Genomic DNA, 24,435 nt, shown 5'->3' on the forward strand with positions numbered 1-24,435 from the left:
ATGGATTTTTGTTTCTAAAATTTGAATGTAATATAATAACATTATCATAAGCTATTCTAACTATATGCATCTTTTACAAAAATATACTTTCCCCAATTGATTGGCAAGGAGACCAAATCAAAACAAATTTGAAAATAAGATTTTTTCTGCATGCTAACTTTCCAATATAAAACCCGTTACATATTTTATCAGTAAACGGATGGTGTTGAAAATACCGGTCCATCTGATTAAGAAGAGTATTTCCGATTATATATGAATGCATTTAGTAAATGTATCATCTTAATACATGTATGTCCATGCAATTTCTTTAGTACAGTACTGAATAAATGATTCTTGATATTTTCTTGTTTAAAATTGTACAAAAGGCTACATGTCAAACTTTCAAACTTGGATATTTTCAAACATGCGTTCCCTCTGTTCAGGTGTTTTGTTGAATGTATTAGACAAATCTTGAATAATTTGAAAAAAAATTAAAAAATATTTCTTGGGGTTGAAATAATTAGGTGTTTCTTATATTAATCATTTGAATTACAAAACCGACAAATTAAAAGGGAAAAACGGAAAAACACAACAGTATTACATTAATGTACATAACCGTTCGCCAAATGATATTGTTGAGTGTCCACAATGACACTAGCATAGCCCGGCTGCGGAACAGGGGGAAAATGTTTTTGGGTCGGGATCGGATTTTGACAATACTCTGTGGGACTATTGTATGAATTATATGCACATGAAGCACGTATACATTGCGAATAGATATCTTGAGCATTAATATTTCTATCTTGAATAGGATGAACATCCATTCCAATGTCATTTTCATTAAATAATGGACTCCGAAAGTGGTGCTCTGGTCCAAGTTCGGGATTTGGGAATTTGACCTGGCTGTGAATGGATTTTTGTTGCGAGTCTTGAATAACATCGGCCTCGATATTCGGCCTATGACGCATGATCACAGATTGTTGAACACCACGTGACTGTGTATGATTGTCTGTTGCCGGGAAAGCTTTCGGTGATTGTTCCTCTTTGATTTGATTTTGACCGGTATCATGATTTTGTTGAAAAGACGAACGTTTTTCGATATCTTCGTTACCAACGTCAATTTCCGACGTGGAGGATTCTGATTGGTTGCTGTATGGATAACCGGATACAGCATCACGGCTGCTGCTACGTGAGCACGGGCCTGCAGATCTATATTCAAAACGAGGCGAAACATTCGTTTTGCCTTCAGTTGAAGCATCTATATGTGTTAGTTTAGGACTAGATGATTTCATACAAGACGAAAGATGATCCATGTTTTTGTACGGGTAAAATTTCCCCGATTCTACTTTACATTGAAGGTTTTCGTCTGCAAATGACTGAGTTGATGAATGATAAGGAAAATGAGGGAAGTAATCGGGATGAAATACACCAGGGTACGCAGGTCCATAAAGGGGTTCGAATTTCCTCATGGGATCTTCGTAATGTGTATTGGGTTGTATGATTTGGCAAAAGTCGCTTGAAGACATTTCTGGAACCATTTCGTATTCAGTCGGAAATTCCTGATTGCTTGTGCTTTGAGAGTAAGGAGACCGTCGATGCTTGGATTTCGTCGACCTGGATTTTCCAGGCGATCTTCCCGATAATGTGGAGAAGGGTGACAGGTCTTTCTGAACGGTTTGTTCGAGTTGTATTTGAAGACCTCTTGCTTCTACATCACTAGATAAAACAAAAAATATGTTTTAAGGAATGGGATTTGCGCTTTTATACGACAAATCACAAAACAACAATTGTTTAACTTGTACTTTTTTTATTGGAAAAACGAAATTCGGATTTGGATTTTTTTTAATATTATTTTTTACCTTAGAACGTAGTTTACGCTGACGATGCAGTGAGGGCGGGAGGATCTACTGTTATGTACAATTGTTGCGTAGCTCTGTATCCAGACCCATCCTCCATCTTTGGCGAGAAAGCGGTAATACTTCGTGGTGACTTGTCCTTTCAATAAAACTGAAGTAAAATGCAACTTAGTCAAGTAAATTTCGTAACAAATTAAACTGAAGACTCGGTGTCAATTTGAACAGGATATATTTCAGTTTAAATAACTCGGTTCATTGTTGACTGAAGTACAACTGAAGTATTGACGGAATTGTAATTCTCAAGATAAAGCAAGTATCCAGGCAGGATGTATCGGAGTCGGTATTCAGAAAACATTCAAGTTTGTTTGAATATCGAACCCGACAGGTGTCATTGCACCCCGCCATATGGCAATTCATATCGTGCGTGCTTCTTGAAAGGACATGCTACCCCTCTCCAAAATAATAACCGAAGACGTTGAATTTTATGGAAATTAAACAAAATCAAAAGAGCAAAGTTTGTTTACTTAAATTCTTAGTAGCAATAATCTTCGCGATCGCAACTTAAACTCCTTGATTTTCAAACAATTGAAGCAGACACTATCTATAAATTGTGAGCGCTGGTTTTTAAACTAATAAAGCATTGGGGTATTCTTCAAAAAGTTTTATTTAAAATGTTTTAACAGAATTGCAGGGAAATACTGTATATTTATTCAATTCTGTACACAAAGTTTGGTTACTCACAAAAAGTTATTTTAAAAAAATAGTAAAACGTGGTTGTATTTGTTAAATTTCCAATCTTGAAATATATGTCTATATGTTAATTTCTATTGAATCACATATAATAACGGGCAATCTGATTTTTACTGACTGTTTCAGTTTTAATGATTTCTTGAAATTCTCGTAATTAAATACATGCGCCTATATATTAACTCTCTGTATACTTTTTAATTTTATTTTAAAATCGAGTTTCATTATCGCTAATGATCACAGTACATGACATTACAGAAAAAAATCAACAAACAGATTTGTTTTTAATACAATCAATATTTCATAAAATATTATTACATGAATACTTACGAGTATGATGAGCAAATTTCATGTGCACGATGTCACAGGCGTGAATATACTGATACAAGGTCCTCTCAATCAGATCCTGTGGTTCATAACCCGTCAACTGAGCGACCCTGTATCAAGAACATACAAAATCTATTTTTTAGCAAAAATATTCAAATTTCACTATTACCATTAAAAATTTCAAACACACAATATACACCTTTTTGAAAATTAAACATAAAGCAAATACCTCGCATCAAGGAAAATGAGTTTCAAATCGAGGCTTGCACGAAACATGAACATGTTGCTAAACATCTTCATTTCCGTTATGGCACTGGGAGGAAGTGAATGTCCAATAGCGACTAGTCCGACATTTTGTTGGCATCCCTCGTAAGGGGACATCTCCATGTTGAATTGTTTGATTTTCAAATAGCCTCCGCAGTGAATAACCTGCCATTCAATAAGTTTGGATTTACATAACATTGTATATACAAGTACATGTACACATGAATGATTGTATCGAAATTTATATTCACAACATTCAAACAATGTTTCCTCGTATCTTAGTTTTGATGGCAAGCAACATGGTAGTACCTTAATGTTTGACAGACAGGCAATTCAAAATGTTAATTAAATAGCAAATTAAAGCAATTGAATGATAACTTTATTTTTTCTTAATCGATTGACAGGTGATCTTTCGATCGATTAAAATTGGTAGGTTGATTGATTGATTGATTGATTGATTGATTGATTGATCGATCGATTGATTGATTGATCGATTGATCGACCGATTACCTTGTATCCACCGGAGGTAAGACCAGCGTTTCTTTTGGCAAGTACACATTTCATGCGTATGAAAAATGAGCGCTCAACTTCAAACTCTATAAAGAAAAAAATCTCGTAATTAATCAAAAATCATATACAAGTATCAGGGTTCGATCTAATAAATTATCTATGCATGATTAAAAACAGAACAATTATGCCATAAACCGCGATGGTATATTTTATAACTAATCAATTTAACCGTTTTATTTTTTGTGGAATTTTGAAATTGTTGGCTTAAAAGAAACATTTTTTAGGATAAAAGCCTACCGTGTACTTATTCTTGTAATATGTAACTTAAGTAATATCCTTCAATCTTTCGATACAATAAATAGTATGTTTATTGCAAGAAACATTTCAACAGTTATTTGATAGCTTGAACTAAACAAATATATATAAAAGAAGTATTACATGAATATACGCATAAAGATTTACAACTAGAGTGCAGAAAATCATATAAGTCTGAAAACTGCAGGAAAATTTGAAAACTGGACCACATCAAAGTAATACTGGTTGCAAGCATCGGAAAAGAGAGTATTATTGAGTATCATAGTTAAGCAAATACCAAGTTTTAAAGGATCTCATTTCTATCTAATTATTTCAATGAATACGTGTATTTCGATAACCAAATTTACGTATACTGGTAAATCATTAGTGTAATGATAAACATTTGAGATTTCATTTCTCAAATGTCGTTGGTCAAAATATGTAAGTTAGTACAATTCGTTTGGGACAAAATCGCACAGTTGTAATACGATAATATATGCCTATAGCATTTTTTTTTAGATAGATATACAGCAAGGGGCACTCCCGTAAGAAATAAGAATATCAAAGTGAGTGTGCTATATGAGAACAGATTAATTAATAACAGACAGAAATGTGGAAGTGTTTCTGCATTGATTTTATCTATTTGTTCATTGGTATGACAAAAAACTGAAATATCTGTCAGAAAGCGAGGTCTAAAATGATATACATGAATAGCAGACCTAGCAGCTGCTTAATTTGTCAGCAATTACCTTTATAACAGCATGGGTAGGGGGAGGAGTGAAAATTGAGCACCGCAGTCATTTCATCATGATCTGCCGGGTGAACATACTCATAAATACTGTTGCCTGTCAGTTCTACCTAGAAGAACATAAAAGCCTGTACATTTCTATTTATTACACCTTTCCCATTCACTTCCCCTTCCGGTGTTCCAGCTTTCACTTTCTACTTTCGAATTACCCTTTGTCGTTTCAGTGAAAAAAAAATAGCATGATTTAATTGACTTAAGAATGGATTTTTATGTTTAAAATTTACATTTGACACACACCATGACATAGAATAATTGTCTTTTATCGATATTTTTATTTCTATCTATTTCAAAGCTTATTTTTGACACTGAAACGTCAAGGTCACGTGATTGAAGTAGAACCGGGAGCTCTCTGAAACAAAATGGCTGCCTGATTAGTTTAAGTTCCGAGATGCGCAAGTTTACCTGGGAGACAGGAAGTTGAGTAAGTCGGACTATAAGTAAGGACAGCTGTCATTTCCTCGTGGTCGGAAGGGTGAATGTATTCAAAAATACTACTTCCTGTTAACTCAATCTGTAAATGTAACATCATCCATTGCAGATATCAAAGAAAGAATAAGTTGGACAAATTTATGTTCAAGTTAGGAAAATTAATGTAGGAAAAACAGCATAGCAACAAAAGAAAGGGGTTTAAAAATACACGTAGCACAAAACAAATACATGCTTAGTAGCATTACGTTCTTGTTAAGAAACATCCTTTAGTATCTTAAGACTAAGTTGTAAGACAGTGTTACTGTATATTTGTGAGTACATGTATGTACTTCGCAGTTAATCAAATTCTGTAAAAAAAAAAAGAAAAGAAAAAAGTGCAATTCTCCCTTGAGTTTCAGATCTATTCATGATTCTCTTTCTTTAAGTTTTTTTTTAAGTTGATGAACCCAAGGGATAATCAACATGGTTATACCTTGTGTCTTTCAGATTCTATGTTATCATAATGTGTTCATTACACGTACATGGTTCAATAATTGTGACCGGAAGTAAGTAAGAAGTAATTTCATGGCCAACACAGAATTGTTTATCTAGGTTCATATGTCACATCATATGAATACATGTACCTTACTTTATAACCTTGAATATCCGTCATGTATGAAATACTTTGATATCAATTCGAAGCATTTTAGAGAAGAAAAGGATTTTCCAAAAGAAATTTTAAAAAATCTCATTACCTACGCAGTAACTGATGAATGAAGATTGCAATTAGAAAACGAAAAAAAGAAATATTAAGAATATCAATAAATGCATCTGTGAAATTATGTATTAAATAATTTGGAATAGGAAAAAAACTATTGAAAACAAAATTAAAAACCAGAGATTAAAAGGAAATGGAAGAGGGGACTCTAAAAAAACCCAGGAAAAAGTCATATCGGTATATTAGGGCAAATTCCGCTCTTACATAATGATACTTAAATATGAAAACCATGTCCAAGTATACTGAGTATTAAGCCCATACATATATGTTATGCATCCAGTTTTATTGAATATGGGGCTATTATGGATCGGATACCTTAAAGCAAACGAGTACAATTTATTTCATTACGCATGTCTAGTGCAATGTTTATACGTTAAGTATTCATAATAATTATTCACAATAACACAAGGAGCGGATAAAGAACTTTCTACCTGTGATAGGCCCAGGTGTACGGATGCAGTCTCCGAAATATACATTATCTTCCCGTCAGGGGCAACGACAAAGATAAAGCCATCCAATGTCTGAAAAGAAAGGGGAATCACAGTGTTAGGTACTATCTAATTTTACTTAGTTTACAATAAGAATAAGATGACAGCCATAAGTTCTACAAAAGTTTTAACTTCATACTAAAACAATAACCCTCAGCAAATTGGCAGATTAAGTTTTATAGTATCAAGGTCCAATTAATAAGGACGCGGTTGACCTACATTCACTAAATGATTTCACTTGAAAGTGGTCAGATCTCTTCCACACTACTTGGGCACAGAAAATATGGTTACCATTAATTTTCTATGAATGTTTTATAATGCCTTATCTGTGTTCTTAAAAAAATTAAAATATCGAAATGACCGTGTTAAAAATGTTCGTATAGACAATGGCTTCAATGTTGTTGTTTGAAGTAAACGACACTCAACAGCAATAACGAAAAAGATATTTAAAGTAAAATTTGAACGAGCGTCTTTAATGACATTGTTTCGGATGGCAATAAAGAGTATCAACCCCGCTTCGCTTCTTCTACTGATATTTCACTCTGTATCACATTAAACCAAATAAGAGGAGAGTCAAAGACCCCGTATTTCATCCAGATTTTGTCACAAATTAAGTCTTAAAGCATCGACTTAGTTCTTTATTTGACATTGGTTCTCAATCAAACTTTTTCTGTCTCCAGTGGACACTTGGCACAACAATAAGCACTCCATGATTGTTCAAATAGCCCCAAGTGCATAAGCGGCCCTGCACGTTTCAGGTTTAATTGCTTTCTTCTGGTCTGGTACCAATGAGGCCATATTATAAGCGTTTTATCATAAAAAGATAACGCATTAACGTCTTTTATATCAAATGCGGATCCTTAACAAAATCAATTTCGCATTAAATAGGAAGTCTCTCTTTGACAGAAAAACAGCTCCGCGCCGAATAACAATCAGGCCAGTAATTGGTTAACACGCAAAGTCACTTTCTTGTTCTTTTATCTGTTTTGCCGGAAAAATGCGAGGATAAGATGTAATTAAAAGTAGCTTTTCCTTCGTTCTTTCCGATAGCGAAACGTAGGATCTGCCAGGGCGGATTATAATTAGTCGGGAGAGAAACTCGACTGTCACCGCTGACACTATGTTCTGTGGCTACCGCGTTTGTTCATCGTAGAGATTTGTTTCAAATTAAAAAAAAAATAAACAAACGTTGTATTTTCTGTTCACATATTTGTATGCGTGTTTTACTAGTATTTTTCTTAGTTAGAAAAAAAAATCGAAGAAAAGTTCCAATTAACAATTCTTGCCTTAGATCAATTTTTGTCGAGTACCTAGTCTCGCCATTATATTGTGACGTTTCATTTCAATGGCGAGAAATTCTATTGGGCAATTTTCTTGATCCTGTAATATCATCTTCCATGTTTCATATAAAATATGTATAAAGCCCTGCTACATTGTACATTATCAAAAAAATATTTTCGACAGTAGATGTATTTCTTTATGAACTGCATTGATGAAACTTAAAGACTGACAGTTGAATTGTGGGTAACGTCAGTGTCCATCTTATCTGGGCCCTACATCCCTGTCTCTCTGTCACTCAGTGTGTCAGAAAGAAGCCGATTTATTCAGACTCATGAGTCCATAACGTCTGCAAGAAACTGATACTACTGAATACGACATATGTTAAACTCTCTCTCTCTCTCTCTCTCTCTCTCTCTCTCTCTCTCTCTCTCTCTCTCTCTCTCTCATTTACTGTATACATGTGTGAATATCATATCGTAAAAGTGGATTCTTTTTTTATATGCCCTAAAAGTTTCCTTAAAAAATTATATTGCTGGTGGAGAAGAATAGAATATATACATAGAACAATGTTTGTTAGAATAGTTGTTCTGCACAGTGCAAGTAAAAGTTCTAAGATATAAATTTTAGAATCCGTACAATTTTAACTATTTAAATAAATTTTGCAAAACAACTATGTAAGCCGTTGCAAATAATTTTGCGATTTTATTAAAATATGTTGTTACTTTTATAAAAGAATTCAAAAATTTATGTGACAAATATTAACACTTTAACAAAAAAATATATATCAAATTTATCTTCTCAAAAATAAAAAGTTTTGATTCGCTCTTTGCACGATGTAACTTACATCTACAATGCAAAATATATGATCAATTTTATTTCATCGTCTCCATATGTTGTGATACGATTTACCGCAATTCTTTTGTATAAAATAATATACAACTGGATATAGTACATATAATATATGTATAATGAGCGCTGTGCGGGATTATTTATTCAAATTTAATTCCTCTTTGTCCACAATTTCTCATGATATAGTTGCTAGAACTCTCCGTTCACCTGAACTCAGGGGCACCTTATGTAATCAAAATTAAGTTTACCGGCACCCGACCAGTGAATAAATATAAACAAAGCTTCCCTAACTAGATACTGAACGTGGCTGGGAATAGAAAACCACTCATTTGAATTATAAACAAGGGGCGATATATGATAGCCGTGGTCGTAAATAAAGATAGTTAGATGCATGTATGGTAATCCGATACCCCAAACCTCTGAGAGAGAGAGAGAGAGAGAGAGAGAGAGAGAGAGAGAGAGAGAGAGAGAGAGAGAGAGGGGGGGGGGGAGGGGGGAACAGTCAACTTGAAGTAAAATATACGTTACTGATTTTTGCATAGGTTTTTTTTCGGAAAAAAATATAACAAAGTTGAGGTTCTAACTTTGGTTATTGAAAATTTTGATATCTAGGTCCTCAGATTACGATCTATTCACCGCCCCCCCCCCCCAAAAAAAAATCAATTGAAATATTAGACGGAAAAATGAGGGAAGAGGTGGAATACATGTGTAAGTGGATAAATACGCTGTACCTGAAGAAGATGAGATCCAAGCTCTTTTTCCAGCAGGGTCCGGGGCGGTGACCTTTGACCCCACCCGTCTCCCAGTCCTACAACCCAAAACAGAAACAAAAAACTGGTTAGAACTAGATCGTGTAGATTTCAGTGTTGTCAGTTTTTACATGATTCACATTCCGTTTTCTTAAGAAATACCATAGATGTTTACGTCTTAATCAGAATATAAAAAATGTCATTTCTATCAAAGTATCAAAGAAAACGTCCAGTATATTAAATCAGGGTAATAAAAAAAGAAAACGGTCCATGTTTAACATTTTTTCTTTTGCACATCTACTGTAGATTCCTTATTTTACGCGAGTACTTAATTCCGCGATTCAAAGATTTACCATCAAATCGCCAGAACATAAAATCGCGAATGCCGAAATTTTATCTTAGTTTCATGTTGTTTACAAAAATTAAAAGCGAGATTTTAAAATTCGCAAGACGGGCTTCTCGCGATTTTAAGCAGATATTAATTCCTCGCGTTTATTTAGGAATTTACAGTATTTAGACGAGGAGCGCCTAGCATGATGAATACAGAAGACCGTATACCTATTAGTTGTAAATGTTGTAGATTAGATAAGATGATTTAACGTGATTATTAAAACAATGATTTCCCTCACACTTGCACGTTTTTCATTTGTTTGTTTTTTTACTACATTAAATATTTTCGACAGTCAAAGTAAACATCATGTGTTTTGTAATGTCAAACTGAATGTGTCTTTGTATTAAAATAACCTTTTTTCAAAAGAGCAGAAGTTCTGATACATATATACATTGAAGTTACTCTGAACTAAACAAGTTCTGGTCAAAACAAAGATTGTACAGAAAATAGTTCACGAAGTACAATTTCTCACAGAAATGTACTTTAAAGGTATTTTCATCATCACCAATTATCATAATTAGAGAGTTTTATACATACTTTCAGCGAACCGAACTAAGAGGCATGCAAATGAGTAGAACGATTCTGAACCTTTAAAGCCATTTCTCTAAAGATCGACATCACTGACTTTCAAGACTGATTTCGTCAATCGTTAGTTCTTAATACCATCAAAGAAAATGTCTTGAATCTATAACAAATACTGATAATTAAAAAAAGCTCTCCTTTCAAATCAAAATGTCAGCATAAAATTTCGAATTTTATCTAACATTGTAATATGCGTCAGAACAAAACTAATTAAGCTTTACACAACACATTTTCTTATTCATTGTGCATAGCTAATGTACATTTTTATTGTAGTTATTCTATTTGCTAAAAAAAAAAAAAAAACTTATGACACGTAACAAATAGCTGCAGGTCTGTAGCTCCTGGTCTGATAAAATTTGGATGGATTCCGAATTTTTTCAGACCTGCAGGAATGTACTACTTGGAAGCATATTTCATTTTACATACATGTAAATTCAAATTAATTGCGTATTAACTACACCCCACCCCCTCCTTTTTTCTGTGTATATTTGACGTATGGACTGTCTTCAGATTTGAATGAATTCTTGAAACAACCACATTTAAGAGTGGAGGTATTTTAAAGAAATATATCCTGTATTTAACATTGAAGAAAGGTTAATCACGTGTGGAAAAAATGATTATTTGTTTGAAATTGAATTCTGAAAACATATAATGAATTAATTTTTTCAGACGTAAAAAAATATAGTATATAATGAGAAAGTCGCTAAATAAAGTAACAGATAATTGTTGGTCTTGTGATGTTATATATATTGAATTAAGGTTTTATTTTGTTTGCAATGGCCAAGTAACACATGAATCATAAAAAAAACATACATTATAGATTGTTTAACCTTACACTTTCAAATTTTTTTAACAAATTGATTCATTGACCGTAAAGAGTAAATAAAAGTAACTTAATTTCTGTTATTGCACAATCAAATAAAAGAAAAAATGAAAATTAAAGCAAAATCTTTATTGAAAAAATGCCACATTAAGTGTCGATTTGTTATCTTCAATTATAAAAATGAAAATTACAACAATATCTTTTTTTTAAATCCCACATTAAGTGTTGATTTGTTTTTATTTTTAAAAAATGCCAAAAATGCCACAGTAAGTGTTGATTTGTTTTTATTTTGTCTTCAAACCGGAATATTTCGCGTCATTCAACTTGTCGTATTCGGAATGTCTACGTCCGCCAGCGGACTGTTCGTTAATTGTGTAAAGCTATTTAAATGAAACACACAAGTCAAAGCATTGGCGTTTTAATGAGGAATTCAATCAAATTTCTACACAAAATCAACGTCGGTCCAAGTTTTCCAATTAATTGTGAGTGTTCAATTGAGCTTCGTCGCTTAGCAGACGACACGTGAATTCCGCGCGCGGGGTTAACAAAATGTACTCATCGGAACATATTGGTTCTGTATGAAAATTCCCCGGGGTTCCGATATCACAGCAAGATAAATACGACAAATGGATAAATCGTTAGCCAGTGCTGCACAGTAATTATGGGTTGATGAATGCGGAATAGCGCGCTATTTCTATAAAATAACCAAATTTTTCTGTTAGTTTGGCTATTCATAGTGAACCAGACATCACTGTGTCAATTTAAGCGCAGAATTTTACTTTTATATATATATATGTATTTTTTTTTTAATTGATTGTTTTTATTTAAACTTATATTTATATGAATGACATGCACTGAGAGAGAGAGAGAGAGAGAGAGAGAGAGAGAGAGAGAGAGAGAGAGAGAGAGAGAGAGAAATTTAAACCTTCAACTTCGTCAATATAAAACCATCTTGAAATACAAAACACCAATTGATTCATTTAAATCGTCATTTTCATTTGGAAAAGTTTGAATAAGTTATAATGTTAAAAATATGGTCGCTTCATCCTCCCTAGTCTTAATATGCCATGTTCATAAAAATATATCTAATATTAGAATGGCATTTGAAAATGACTACGTGCAAACTGAATAAACAGATCCATCAAGGTATGTTTTTCTTTACTTACATTTATCTTTAACTGTGATCAATTTTTACACAACATATATTTACAAGAGGAATTTATTTTATTAGGCACAGTATGGTTTTTGTTCAGTAGTCTACTAATTTCAGCAGTTGAGAAATCTTGCTAATGAAGTGAATAAATTGCAGAGTTCGAATTCAGCCCTTAATATACCTATATTTTTTTCGTCTCAACATCATTATTTTTAATTATTTTGAAACATTGCAAAAATGTTATTAAATCTTTCAATATGGGCTATCGAGTCTCCGCAAGCCGCTGACAGAAGAGGCTAAGTAAACACTGAAACCGGAAACGTCGAACGGACAGATTCCGGAGATTAAATATCACCCATAAAGGGATTCGCAAGTTCAATATTTATATTATTATTCAATGTCAATAGCGACTGGTTAGGTGTTTTACGAGGAACACCGTCAAAAAAGACCACAAGAGACCGTTCAGTCTTTGCTGTAGGTCCTCGTATACCATAATAAAGTTTTTCTCTTCATCAAATATTTGAACTTCTGTTTTTTCTCCGCTTTTAAAAAGCGAGTTGAATGGAAAAGTGGAGAAGATATGATTTAATGCTTCCCCGATCTGGGTTCTTAGACAGTGCTAATCCCGTTTTTTAACTTGTTAAGATTTAGTTGGCACTTGATTAAATAGAGTTTGAACAATCCTGCTTGCTAAAATATTTTCAGGAATATATATGTCGTCTTCAACATTTTGGAATTAGTATTTTAATTGAGATTCAATTTGGATTTGTTTTAATGATTTTTTTAAATTTTCCATCTCTCTAAGCACAGAATTGTCTTAACTTAGATATACAATATGTATGACAAAATAATAATCCAGTGGGTTAGTTCATATATATATGTGTACCAATTTTTCCTATGTTCTTATTCTAACTTTCAAAGGAAATTCGGTCGACATACTAACTTTAAAGTTACCAGATAAACACACGATTCCTTAAACTAAGCAATAACCAGTTATTCTTTGAAAGCTGGTGATGTATCAAGTCAAATATAGCTCTCAAGCACATGACAAGAACTTTGAAGTAAAATTATTCTATTTTTGCAACCAGCAATACTCGTCCCTATCGCTTTTGTACATGTAAATAAATGTTATATATACAAATATATATGTTTGCATAAATAAAAATCTAACACAAATAATAAAAATACTTTTTACGTTTTTTTAACAGAGTTAACTGAACACAACATGTCTTGGGAAAACAAACAACCTTATTCAAAAACAAGATCTCATTTCACACGAGACTTTCCGAAGGATTACACTAACAGGCTTCGTGGCAGAGACGACGTCGCCATTCTTTCTTAATTGAATATAAACATGGCATTTATATGCTAAGTTTAACTTTTACCTTTCTCTGCCAATTGCTAGTTAACGCGTTTTCCATTTCAATCGTAATCAAATATTTTTGATGTTCAATACCGAATGTTTGGAAGAGGCTTTTAGATTTAGATGTATTCCTAAGATTAAAAACAAACGGTAATTTTGAAAAGATTTAATTAAATAGGCTGGATGAAAAAGGCAATTATTTGACTCTTATGTATTCCCATCCCCAGAAACAGAAGAACTTTGCTTCTAGATAAAAAAAAAAATTGAGACATGAAAGCTAAAATATTTGCATTCAATTTATTTAAGAAAGGATTTAAAATTTCTAATGTACTAATTATTCACATGATTTTAATTCTCTCTCATTTAAGTTTTTAAACAATTCCTGGTTAATTGGGCGATAAGTATTTCCTTAAGTACAAACTTGTAGTCACAGGATCTATGATTCATTTTCATATTCGAAAACAACTTCTTGTTTATTGGGCGAGGAGTGCGTGTTGTAGAAATCAGGAAAAACCTAGATACAAAGTTTTTTTTCAGAGATATTCTCATGAATTAATTAAAACATGTATAAGAAGATGAGACTAAGGACATTTAATACAATTGTATGTTTAAAATATAGAAGCAAAATTCCCCATGAATCGTTATGTGGAGAGAAAATAATTACTGAGCAAAAACATCTATTTGCAAAAATATTTTTTGAGTGAATAACATATGTTTGTAGACATTAAAAATGAACAATACTTTTTCGAAAATATGAAAAATCCCCTGAAATAAGCAAATAAGTCTTCAAATTACATTTCATCATATCTCATTCAGAAGTCTGATAAAATCTCATAATATCATATAAACTCTTTTTTTTAAATTCGTATTTTAATAATGTACAAATATATGTACATGTAAATGTAATTGAATGCAAGTTTAATGCAATAAATGAATCGGAAATAAATTGACTTTTATGAACATCATTTCAAATAACTATTTTATTTCTGTGATCGCGACAATTGGTGTGTGTGTGTGAGAGTGTACACCAATCTAGAAGTGCATTTTTATATAAATCAGAAGTGCTCTTGGGCCACCTTGAATTCCTACCACGTGTGGTTAGCTCCCCCTACCCCGAAACAAGAAAAGAACTAAGTGAAGTTGTCGAGTTTTTGTATCACTCGCCATCAAAAGCTATTTTTCAATCGCACCTGTCCGTCTCATCGGAGTAGGGGCGGAAATGAAAGGAAATAGTTATCTGGTCGGTGACAATCCATTCGGAATACCTTGTGTCCCAGAGTTTCGATCAAGTTTTTTTTTACCTCCTCGCACCTTGCCATACGCGAGCGAGCATTTTAACCAGGTGTCGAAAGCAAACTTGGACAAGAATCCCTATGTAAACTCCTGACACCTTGGGATAAATAATCTGAATGGGGGGAAATCAGATTTATCTAATCGAGGCCCACTATTCTGCCTTCAATTTGTTAACGGGTTGGGGGTCCATTTTAATAAAAACTTTACCATGAGAGTTTACAGAATTCGGCAGCACTGTGACAGATTAGCAGTGATAATATGAGGGAGATTCAGCGATAACATATACAAAAGAGCGATTAGAGTTCGAAGACAAGAAAGAATTAAGTGATAAAGCGAAAAAGACGGGCCATTTCCCTTTACATGTGAGAGAAGCCTTCAGTTCTCTTTAATAGACCCATTTGGACAAATCCTAGTGGATTTAGGATATTAATAATATTACTGCCATTGGCTTTAAAAACAAGATAAATATTTTATTGCTTATTTAAAGCTATACTGTTCAAAGCACCTAATTTTGAAAGAGACAAACTTAGGTTTCATATAAAAATAAATATCGAATGACAGTTTCCCTGGATTCCATCTGTTTAAGTTAGCAAAGCAATGGCCAGCATACATATATGATGTCCTGAGTTCAATGGTAATGAACGAAAATCTTAATTTCAATTGCAAAAAAAATTCAAATTTTATTTTATTGCAATGAACCATTGCAAAGGCGACCACTGTATCTCTAGATTATTGAAGGTGTTCTTCTACTCTTGAAAAAAGCTCGATTTTTTTTTATCAAGTTATGCATGATTTACGACTTTAGATGTAGACCAAGAATTGTGTTTCATCCTTGCAAGTTTTAATAATATAACACGTCTGTCATTTTTTCCTACATGTATTACAGGTGTATATAGTCCCAAAAATTACTTCTACTGCTATTGAAACCTTTGTGAACTGTGGGAACTCTCGTTTATGCAATGAATTTTCCGAAAGAATAATATTATTAGTGTGCACACGTGTAAACCTGATAAAGGGATTTATAACCTACAGTTATGCTGCTTTTGATACCCCAGTCACTGATAAGAAACGCGCAAACACTCTCAATTTAATTTAGTACCTAACTTTTGATTTCAGAAAAATTATTATTTGGGGTCATTTTGCAGGGGCACCAGCTTTAAACATTGCACTTTCATCCCATGAGAATTTCGCGAATATCAAAGGAAAAAATGGTCCCTACCCTCGACGCATTACAAGTTATTTATGGGATAGGTTAAAACTCAGTACCCCGCGGTCCATACTCATTTGTTGACATTGACTTGGAACGAATTTCATCCTAGAGCAAAAATTGAAAGAAAACTGCGTATATAATAGGATCAGTGATAACCATTCTAATTTAGTCGCTCGACTCTGATAACAATGTAAATGAGATTGCTTTGTTTTTCATAAAAGGGCACAATTTAGATCCCCGTCTTGAATAAAGCAAAATGCCATACATGCATTTCAGGATAATTCATTGCAAGTACGTATAAACATTCAAGGCATGTTTTAGGGATTTTCGAAATTATTCACCATTTTCCCCTTTTTTTGTCCAATTCGTGTCAATATAGACACTAACTAAATATAATTCAGTTACAACACACTTTCTTAAATAACGTATCTTTTAATATTTGAATTATATACCAGATTGTTGGGTTAAAAATCTAAACATATTCAACTATTATAACATTATGTTTGCATTATATTTCACACCACTTAATACAATACATTAAAGACAGCGTATGACTCACACAGGGAGAGAAAATAACTTACTAAAGCAAGACTTGAATGAAAGAGGGTATAGTGAAGTTATAGTTAGCAAGAGTTCACATTTTGTCATAATAGAAAGAGTTCACATTTTGTCATAAATAAGGAATTCACGAAATGTCAGCTATTTTCTGTGACAAATGTCTCAAAGATAAGTTAATTTACATTTTAAGAACGCTGGGTACGGAATCTCAACACAGGTGTTCACGAGGCTATCTTTATTGGAAATGTCGAGCCCGCTTATGTCAATAAAAAAGACAACAGGGCCGCTATAATCCTTAACACTTATTGCTCGTTATTGAATTGGCACGTTAAGAGCGGCGAGCGAGAGTCCACATTTTTACTCGCCGACAGATAGTCCTAGATGAATTCTCTTTAGATCTTAAATTACAAGAAAAACCAAGAGGCGTGTCCCCGCCATTTGGTCACTGCTTGTATCGACACAGTTTGACCGTATCGTAAAGTGCTATATGCCCCCGTAAACTAGAATTAAACTGTATTGTGAGGCAGTACGATTCACGCCTCGATAGGCCACCTTCAATGGATTTAGATTACTTGTAATAATTATCACCCCATAGAAACGTCCATCCCGGTGCGTTGCAATTTTGGGGCTCCCTTCCATCTTGCAAACTAAAACATTTTGGAGAGGAATTAAAGAAAAAGATTGGAAAAGTGTTTCTTTTGATTTTAAGTAAAAAGGGTTTAACATGTGTTACTTATTTTTAGGGGTTATAGAGCAATATTTCATTTTGAAAAATAGTTGAATGAAATTGCTATATATACAGTGAATCATTATATATCTTATAGATAATTTCGATCTTTTACATAATTTTAAGGTTTTCTCAACTTTTCTGTCATAATATTATAGAAGTGACAAGAATCTAGTTAGTTATGATGCCATGTCGACTGTCCATCGGGCCGCGTGCGATACTCCCCGGCTGTTAACCTTATCTCTCGGTCATACTAATGTCCGCAACGGGCACACCTGTAGGCCAACATTGTCGTTCACAGCCTCCGCAGATAAACAGATGCCGGGGCACACTATTTACAGAAAACCTTTTAACAGATCCAAAAGCAGCAACGACTTATTCTCTCATCTACTGCTTATTATTTAAAAGCTTCAACTCCGATTAAGTCCAAATGTGGACAATGAGTTGAAACTGTGAAAATAATAATCATAGTCTGTCATTTACATAATATTCTCAATTCACTTCTTAAACTTTATTAATATGTTCTATTTTACAACAATATTATTTGTATATTTATATTAACAAATCTTTTTTCCGGATTATAAAAGCTTGGTTTTGACAATTATACGGTGTTAACTGAAGGTACATGTACATGTAGATACTTATATAAGTACTTAAAGGTACAGTACACAATGCCCGGTCAGACTATACTGACCAAACGCCCTGACCTGACACAGAAAGGTATTTCTATATCGGAAAGTTACTATAATTACTGTCGTGATCATGAGATAAACAAAGTCCATGTACCTTAATAATCCAGACCAAGTTCTTTATAGTATATATTGACCATTGTGTATATAACCCCCCCCCCCCCCAAAAAAAAAAAAACAATTGTTATATATATATTTTTTTTTTATTGATATTCAATTTTGGGTGAGCTGGATTCATTTGTCATGGCAATATTAACTTATTTTTACACATGCCTCCCTTTGGACAAAGACCTGCGTATAAAATTTTATTTGTTTGTTTTTGTTTGTTTTTTGTTTGTTTGTTTGTTTTTTTTTTTTTTTTTGCTTTCAAAGATTATAGTTTATGGTAAAAAATTTCCTATTTAAAAGTTTAAGGTACATCTGATTGTAATTTGTCGACATCCAGCCTCCTTGATTAACTGACGTAGTAACAGGCATAATCCGTGACTGGATTTGTTTTCCAAATTATTATTATTATTTATCATTATTTATAAAATGAGCCTGAACAAATGCTTCCATGTCATTTTTTTTCAAATTGGTGATGTAATCTCAAACGAAACCTCAAAAAGTCATGTAAATAAATGTCAATCCATGCGCACCATGCTTTATCGCATATTTCTCGATTCGTAAGAGATGAACTGTTAGTGGAAACTTCATATAAAGTGAAATTACAGATTTGACAAGTGCAATCTTGAATTTACTGATCAGGAATTCCTTCATGAAATATGAATACGTGTCATTCACATTGCTAATATATATATATATTTAACTGAATAATAGGATTCACTCCATTTGCATAATAATTGATAGACATCCCCGTTGTCTAACAACAAATATATCCAATAACATAGTTCTATTCTCTATTAAGAGCTATTTTATTAAGACTTTAACCTGAATGGATATTAAATGTTCCTACTTAATATATGTATGAATAAAAATTTACACAACATCAAACGCCTACATGTAAAGCTGAGCAAGTTTAACGTAAGTTTACGTGCATTTATTTTTAGTGTGAAAGCCTGTCGTTTCACGAAATTTGTCTGTCTGTTTGTCAGCGGCTACTCACCGTCGGGAAATACCGTCCTCATTTTGAGGTAACTGGTACATAGCCGTATGATGGAGGCCTTGTCCAGTTGGCTGGTTATGGCGGACGGCAGGGGGAGTAACTTCGCCAGTTCATAGAACTCGGCATTTTCTTTCTCGCGTCTTGTTCGGGCGGCCGTCTTGGATTTGCACTTCATATCACGCCAACTGTAAATGTAAGATGTAAACATACACTTTATTACACGCAAGCTGTAAATGTAAGATGTAAACATACACTTTATTACACGCAAGCTGTAAATGTAAGATGTAAAAGATCTACACTTTATAACACGCCAACTGTAAATGTACGATGTAAATATACAATTTATTACACGCTAACTGTAAATGTAAGATGTACATATGCACATTATTACACGCCAAATGTAAATGTAAGATGTAAATATTCACTTTATTACACCGCAACTGTAAATGTAAGATGTAAAAGATAAACTTTAATACACATCAACTGTAAATAAAAATTGTAAGCCCACTCTTTATAATATGGCTAAGTACGATGTGCACGCATGTTCAATGAATGTAAAATTTATATCATTTCAGCCAGAAGTTTACGATGTATAAATGTGCATGTATATATTGGCATTGTACATTGTAGATAGACACTAAATACTGTGTCAACGTCAATTTGTTTAGTTGTTTTTGAGAATCGAAATATTTGGTGATGCACATATAAAATATATATATTTCAGTTCAACGATCAAAAAACCTGCATATTTGTAAGCATCTCTAGGGGAGAGGAAGCTTTACAAACCCCATTCTCCCAACCCCAACCAACCCCATCCCTATAGCAAAAAAAAGAAAAAAGAAAAAAAAAAGAAGTTTCACATCGCAGTCTGATCGCTGACTGAGTGGCGATCAAGAGTGCTATGAATACAGGGAACTCTCCATTTCTACCGTTCGACTTAAGACAGAACACTTATCTCAATAAGGGACCTATCGGGTGCATCAATTTTCACTTTCAAGTGGTCGGGGACTTTGAAGTCCCTAACCAATCTATTAGCCCTGTGTCCACAAGATTTGATTATTTTTCTACCCAAGTTCCTCGGCATTGTTGTTTAATCGCCGGATTTTCTTCATCAGGGCATCAGAGTTTACACTTGCGGTTGAGATTTTATTGTATTTCTGAAGATAGACTACGAGTCATCGTCGGGATAACAGAATGATGGCTTTAACGATATAACTATAATCTATAAAGAATATAATAATCTAATGAAGTCTCTTTTTTCTTTCTTTAAATTATCTCCTTATTAATCTATTATTAATATCTATGATTTTTTTTTAAATAATTTGTTTCAATATGAGATAATATATATAGATTTATTTATGAAGAAAACCTTTGAAACTCAAAAAACTATTTTAAAAACATGTATCAAGTTTGAAATCCCTAATACTACTCTTAGATTTAGATTATTTAGATTTTTTTAATGTCAGTAAAGAATTTCGTTTTAAACTTTTCAATAAATGGAGCGGTCACGGCATTCTAATATTACCCCATTTCATGCATATAAATATACATATGTACATGTATGAATTATATATGTATATTTAATTGACAGTTAACAGGAAATAAGATCTGCATTCAGACAAAGCTTCCACAATTAAATGTTTATGATCACTTATATCATAAATCTTTGTTAAATGCAAGAATAAAAAATGACACAAAAAAAAGGCATTGCGCTACACAGGAAGTGTCCAAATTCCGAAAATAAAACCATTGTTGTTATTAATTCTAGTTTCTATTTTAATAAAGATCACATCTCGGATTTTAAGCGGTCTCTCATAAAAAGCTACATGTATGGGACAGTCATCCTATAGGCCGAACAGTCCAAGAGAGCCTCTTTAAACGGATCAGAATTTCAAGTGATTGTGAAGAGGTCCTCCAAACATCTTGTATCAGTCATTCACAAACCCATTCGTGCCCTCAGATAACCTCTGTACGACTTGTCACACATATTATTTGGATTTTATTTCATTTTTTTTCTTCGTGTCATATTTGGGAGGTTCCGGCTTCTGTCTGAAAAGTTCCCGTGTACTTTTCGAGAAAGAATCAACTTGAACATTTCATTTTTGGTCAGATCCAAATATTCAAGCTAATTTTTAAATATTGTATGCAATTGTCATTTCTTATTTTAATCGTTTAATAGCAGTGTAAATACATGAATGCAATTACAGAATATATTTAATGCTTTACAGTGGTAAATTTTATCCGTAAGACGTAGAACAATTAATCAAAGGAAATAAAGGGAAAAAAGTTTTCCTCTAAACATTTCTTTGCCTTCAAATGGGCAGTCGGCCCATTTGGTGGAATTCAGTCATAAAATATACAAAAATTATGATTAAAAGAAGAAAAAAATCCCTTGATCGCTTTTGACACCCTCCTGTTTAAAATTTTTGATAAAAGCTTTTAAAAAAAGAATATTTTGATTTTTTATGTCACTAAAACATGTCATATTTGAAGCATATATTTGAAACATAATACAATTGACAAAAACAATTAATATACGAAAATTCGATAATTCTTACGAAGATATATACATGTCAAAGAAATTCGTCTTTAATGATGGTTTTTAAAATTAATTAATGCTGGAATTATGTTAATGCGTGATTGACACGCTTTGTCGCTGACCCTTACATCCAATATACGGACAGTGTTATCAGTTGAATTCCCAATGCACGTGCATCGCTACATGCATAAATAAACACTAATTCGCTTCAATAATGCGCGTGAGGTATTGGACTGGAAGTACAGAATGCCGATTAAATGAGAAAAAGACCCGAAAACTCCATTTCCTCATTGGTAATTAATTTTTCATCCTTTCTGGCGAGATCTGAAAGAGGTGCGTTTCAGGACCCTTTTAAGCTTTGTGATTTCTGGACATTTTGCGGATCAGAGCAAGCTAGCTTTAATAAGACGGACCCAAGTGCCTTGTTTATGAGAGGTTATCTTCTATTGAGAAGACCCTATACACAGGGGTTAATAAATCTACAATAAGTTTCACTCCGCTTATCTAAGTGCCTAAAATTAACACACGATAACAATTGTTGTAGCAGGTTTCGAGCACAAGTGCTTGTTGATAAGAAACCCCTGTGAAGCTTTAAGGGGTCGCTGGAAAAATGTCTTCGTTTATTTATTTATTTATTTTTTTTTCGTGAATATTTATGAGAAATAAAGTTTATGCGACTGGGACTCGATTATTGTGATTTATATTTCCGTATTAAAATCTAACTTTGAATATATGTATGGTCAGTAAAGTATGAGAGTAACAATTGAAATCTAAATAATATACATGAAAACACAATCGGGTTTCATTTATTTGATTTTATAAAAATTCTATAGAAGCATAGAATATATCGAAATTGATTTGTATTTAATGATCTATTTGCAAAATTGTTTGAAAAAATTTCACTAAATTAATTATTCTAGTTATTCATTTAAAACAATTCAATCTATTTCAGTTTTAAAACAACGTGTAGCATTTCAGGGTTTTTTTTATGATTTAACATTTAAAAAAAAATATATAACAGACGTTTCGACCTTATAATAGTATACATTTTACTTTCAGAATATCTACAATGGTTGTATAAAAATTTATTCGAATTATCCTGAATCTTAATTGGTCATATTTTCATAATTATGATAATCATTTTCATTATATTGCTGTCTAGGTTATATTTCACGTGATTTTTTTTTCCTGCTAAATGCACGTGCTTAGTCATACAAGTAAAAAAGAATCCAATAATGAGATAAATAGGAAAATTATTTTCTACATGTAAGCCTAGACCTTTTGTACCATACCTAATCTATTCAGCCTTGATATTTACTCAATGAAAATGTTCATATAATATTGTTAAAATGGTAATTAATGTTCAACGAATCACAGTGCGGTTTTACAAAATTTTGAAACAAACAGTGGAATTGAAAAAAAAAAACAAAAATGGCAGGACGTTGTATGTAAAGGTGGACTGAATGATTGAATGAAAGTCTGCCAAAATAATTAAATGCTTTGTAAATAAAATGTTTCCACTGTCCATAAAATACAACCATCCACGTGTGTCGGGCTCGATATGTCACAGGTGCTGGAGTTGGGTCTCAATTCATAGATGTGAAAAAGTGTCTTTTCAAAATGAAATTGAAAGTTTCCAGAAAGATGAAACTAGATTTATGTATTTGTTAGTGGGAAAGAGTGATATGAGAGAGAGAGAGAGAGAGAGAGAGAGAGAGAGAGAGAGAGAGAGAGAGAGAGAGAGAGAGCTTTGCTAGTGCAAGTTTATAAGGTGCAATAGAATAAAAACTTTTTCATTCAAACTCAGAACCCCAATCCCCAGCATACCCCCTACCCCCCACCCCCGTTAAAATATAAAAATGAAATTGCACTGAAGAAAAGTTTTCACATGTTTGAATTCCAATAATTGGACTGTATTTAGAACATCACTAAAGTTCTAGAGATGTTCAACTCTTTCTGATATTTGATTAGAGGGTTTGATTAAATATTTGCTGTGTAAAAGGGAAATGATTTCCAAATAATTCAATACCCTGTCTCCGAGTATAGAAGATTTAAAGACGAAAAAATCGTAAGCCCCACGTTTAAAACAAGGTATGAATTTCCAAATCTTACCGAAAAAGGGAGTCATCTCTGCAGCAAAATCACGTGACCTGGAAAATCCTTCAAATTAATTTTACGTCATGATTTCCGTTTCTGTGATTGCAGGGAAACAAGTCAAAAAGTTAGGGCAAGGAATTAGTGGCTTGCGGATTAAAACGGAAAATTATCACGCACGGTTAAGATTCTGGCAGTAATAGTAGAAGTATGCCGTTATTGTTAAAAACCTGAAGAATACACACAGGTTCGTGCTTTTCAGCTCCTGCAGATGTGTAAATGAAACTCCAGCAGAAACGTGTCACAGACTCGCGATTAGGCACGAAGAAGAGTTTATATTTCGTCTCACGGTCCCTCCAGTCGCTTCTATTTGGCTCCGGACTTTCAACCAGTCCCCATGTAACATACGGATAAACTTCGTTCTCGGAATATGTGTTGCCTCTTATTTGTTCCCAGCCAAGGATGATTTTTCTTATGGAGAAAGTTTTGGATTATGTATATTGTGCCTTTCTCTCCGTGTGAGTGAATCTTAGGCGAGAGTTTTTTAAAAGTCTTGTGAATAAGAGATAA

At 33.1% G+C, this 24,435-nt stretch overlaps 1 protein-coding gene across 2 annotated transcripts; it reads right to left on the minus strand.

Annotated features, from left to right (window-relative positions):
- Positions 1–24,435, minus strand: LOC105323580 (single-minded homolog 2). Of its 2 annotated transcripts, none has more exons than XM_011422636.4 (10): positions 23,884–24,435; positions 19,233–19,417; positions 9,321–9,397; positions 6,403–6,492; positions 4,727–4,835; positions 3,684–3,769; positions 3,139–3,338; positions 2,913–3,019; positions 1,839–1,986; positions 1–1,695 (listed from the first exon to the last, which is right to left on the minus strand). In XM_011422636.4, the coding sequence occupies exons 2-10, from the start codon at positions 19,405–19,407 to the stop codon at positions 582–584; spliced, it is 2,106 nt and encodes a 701-aa protein (XP_011420938.3). In that variant the 5' UTR covers positions 19,408–19,417; positions 23,884–24,435; the 3' UTR covers positions 1–581. The 2 variants fall into 2 exon arrangements, with proteins under 2 accessions (XP_011420938.3, XP_011420939.3); XM_011422637.4 differs by lacking the exon at positions 4,727–4,835 and adding an exon at positions 5,188–5,296 and having other exon boundaries at positions 4–1,695.

This window comes from Magallana gigas, chromosome 9 (genome assembly GCF_963853765.1).
Source record: "Magallana gigas chromosome 9, xbMagGiga1.1, whole genome shotgun sequence".
Lineage (NCBI taxonomy): Eukaryota > Metazoa > Mollusca > Bivalvia > Ostreida > Ostreidae > Magallana > Magallana gigas.

What these genes read in the sequence shown, in the direction of transcription:
- LOC105323580 (XM_011422636.4), bottom strand. Translation starts at nt 19,407, where the DNA reads ATGAAGTGCAAATCCAAGACGGCCGCCCGAACAAGACGCGAGAAAGAA. An exon ending in GAGGACGGTATTTCCCGACG is followed by an intron (nt 9,398 to 19,232) that starts GTGAGTAGCCGC and finishes TTTGGGTTGTAG; the next exon opens with GACTGGGAGACGGGTGGGGT. An exon ending in CTACCCATGCTGTTATAAAG is followed by an intron (nt 3,770 to 4,726) that starts GTAATTGCTGAC and finishes TTTTCTTTATAG; the next exon opens with AGTTTGAAGTTGAGCGCTCA.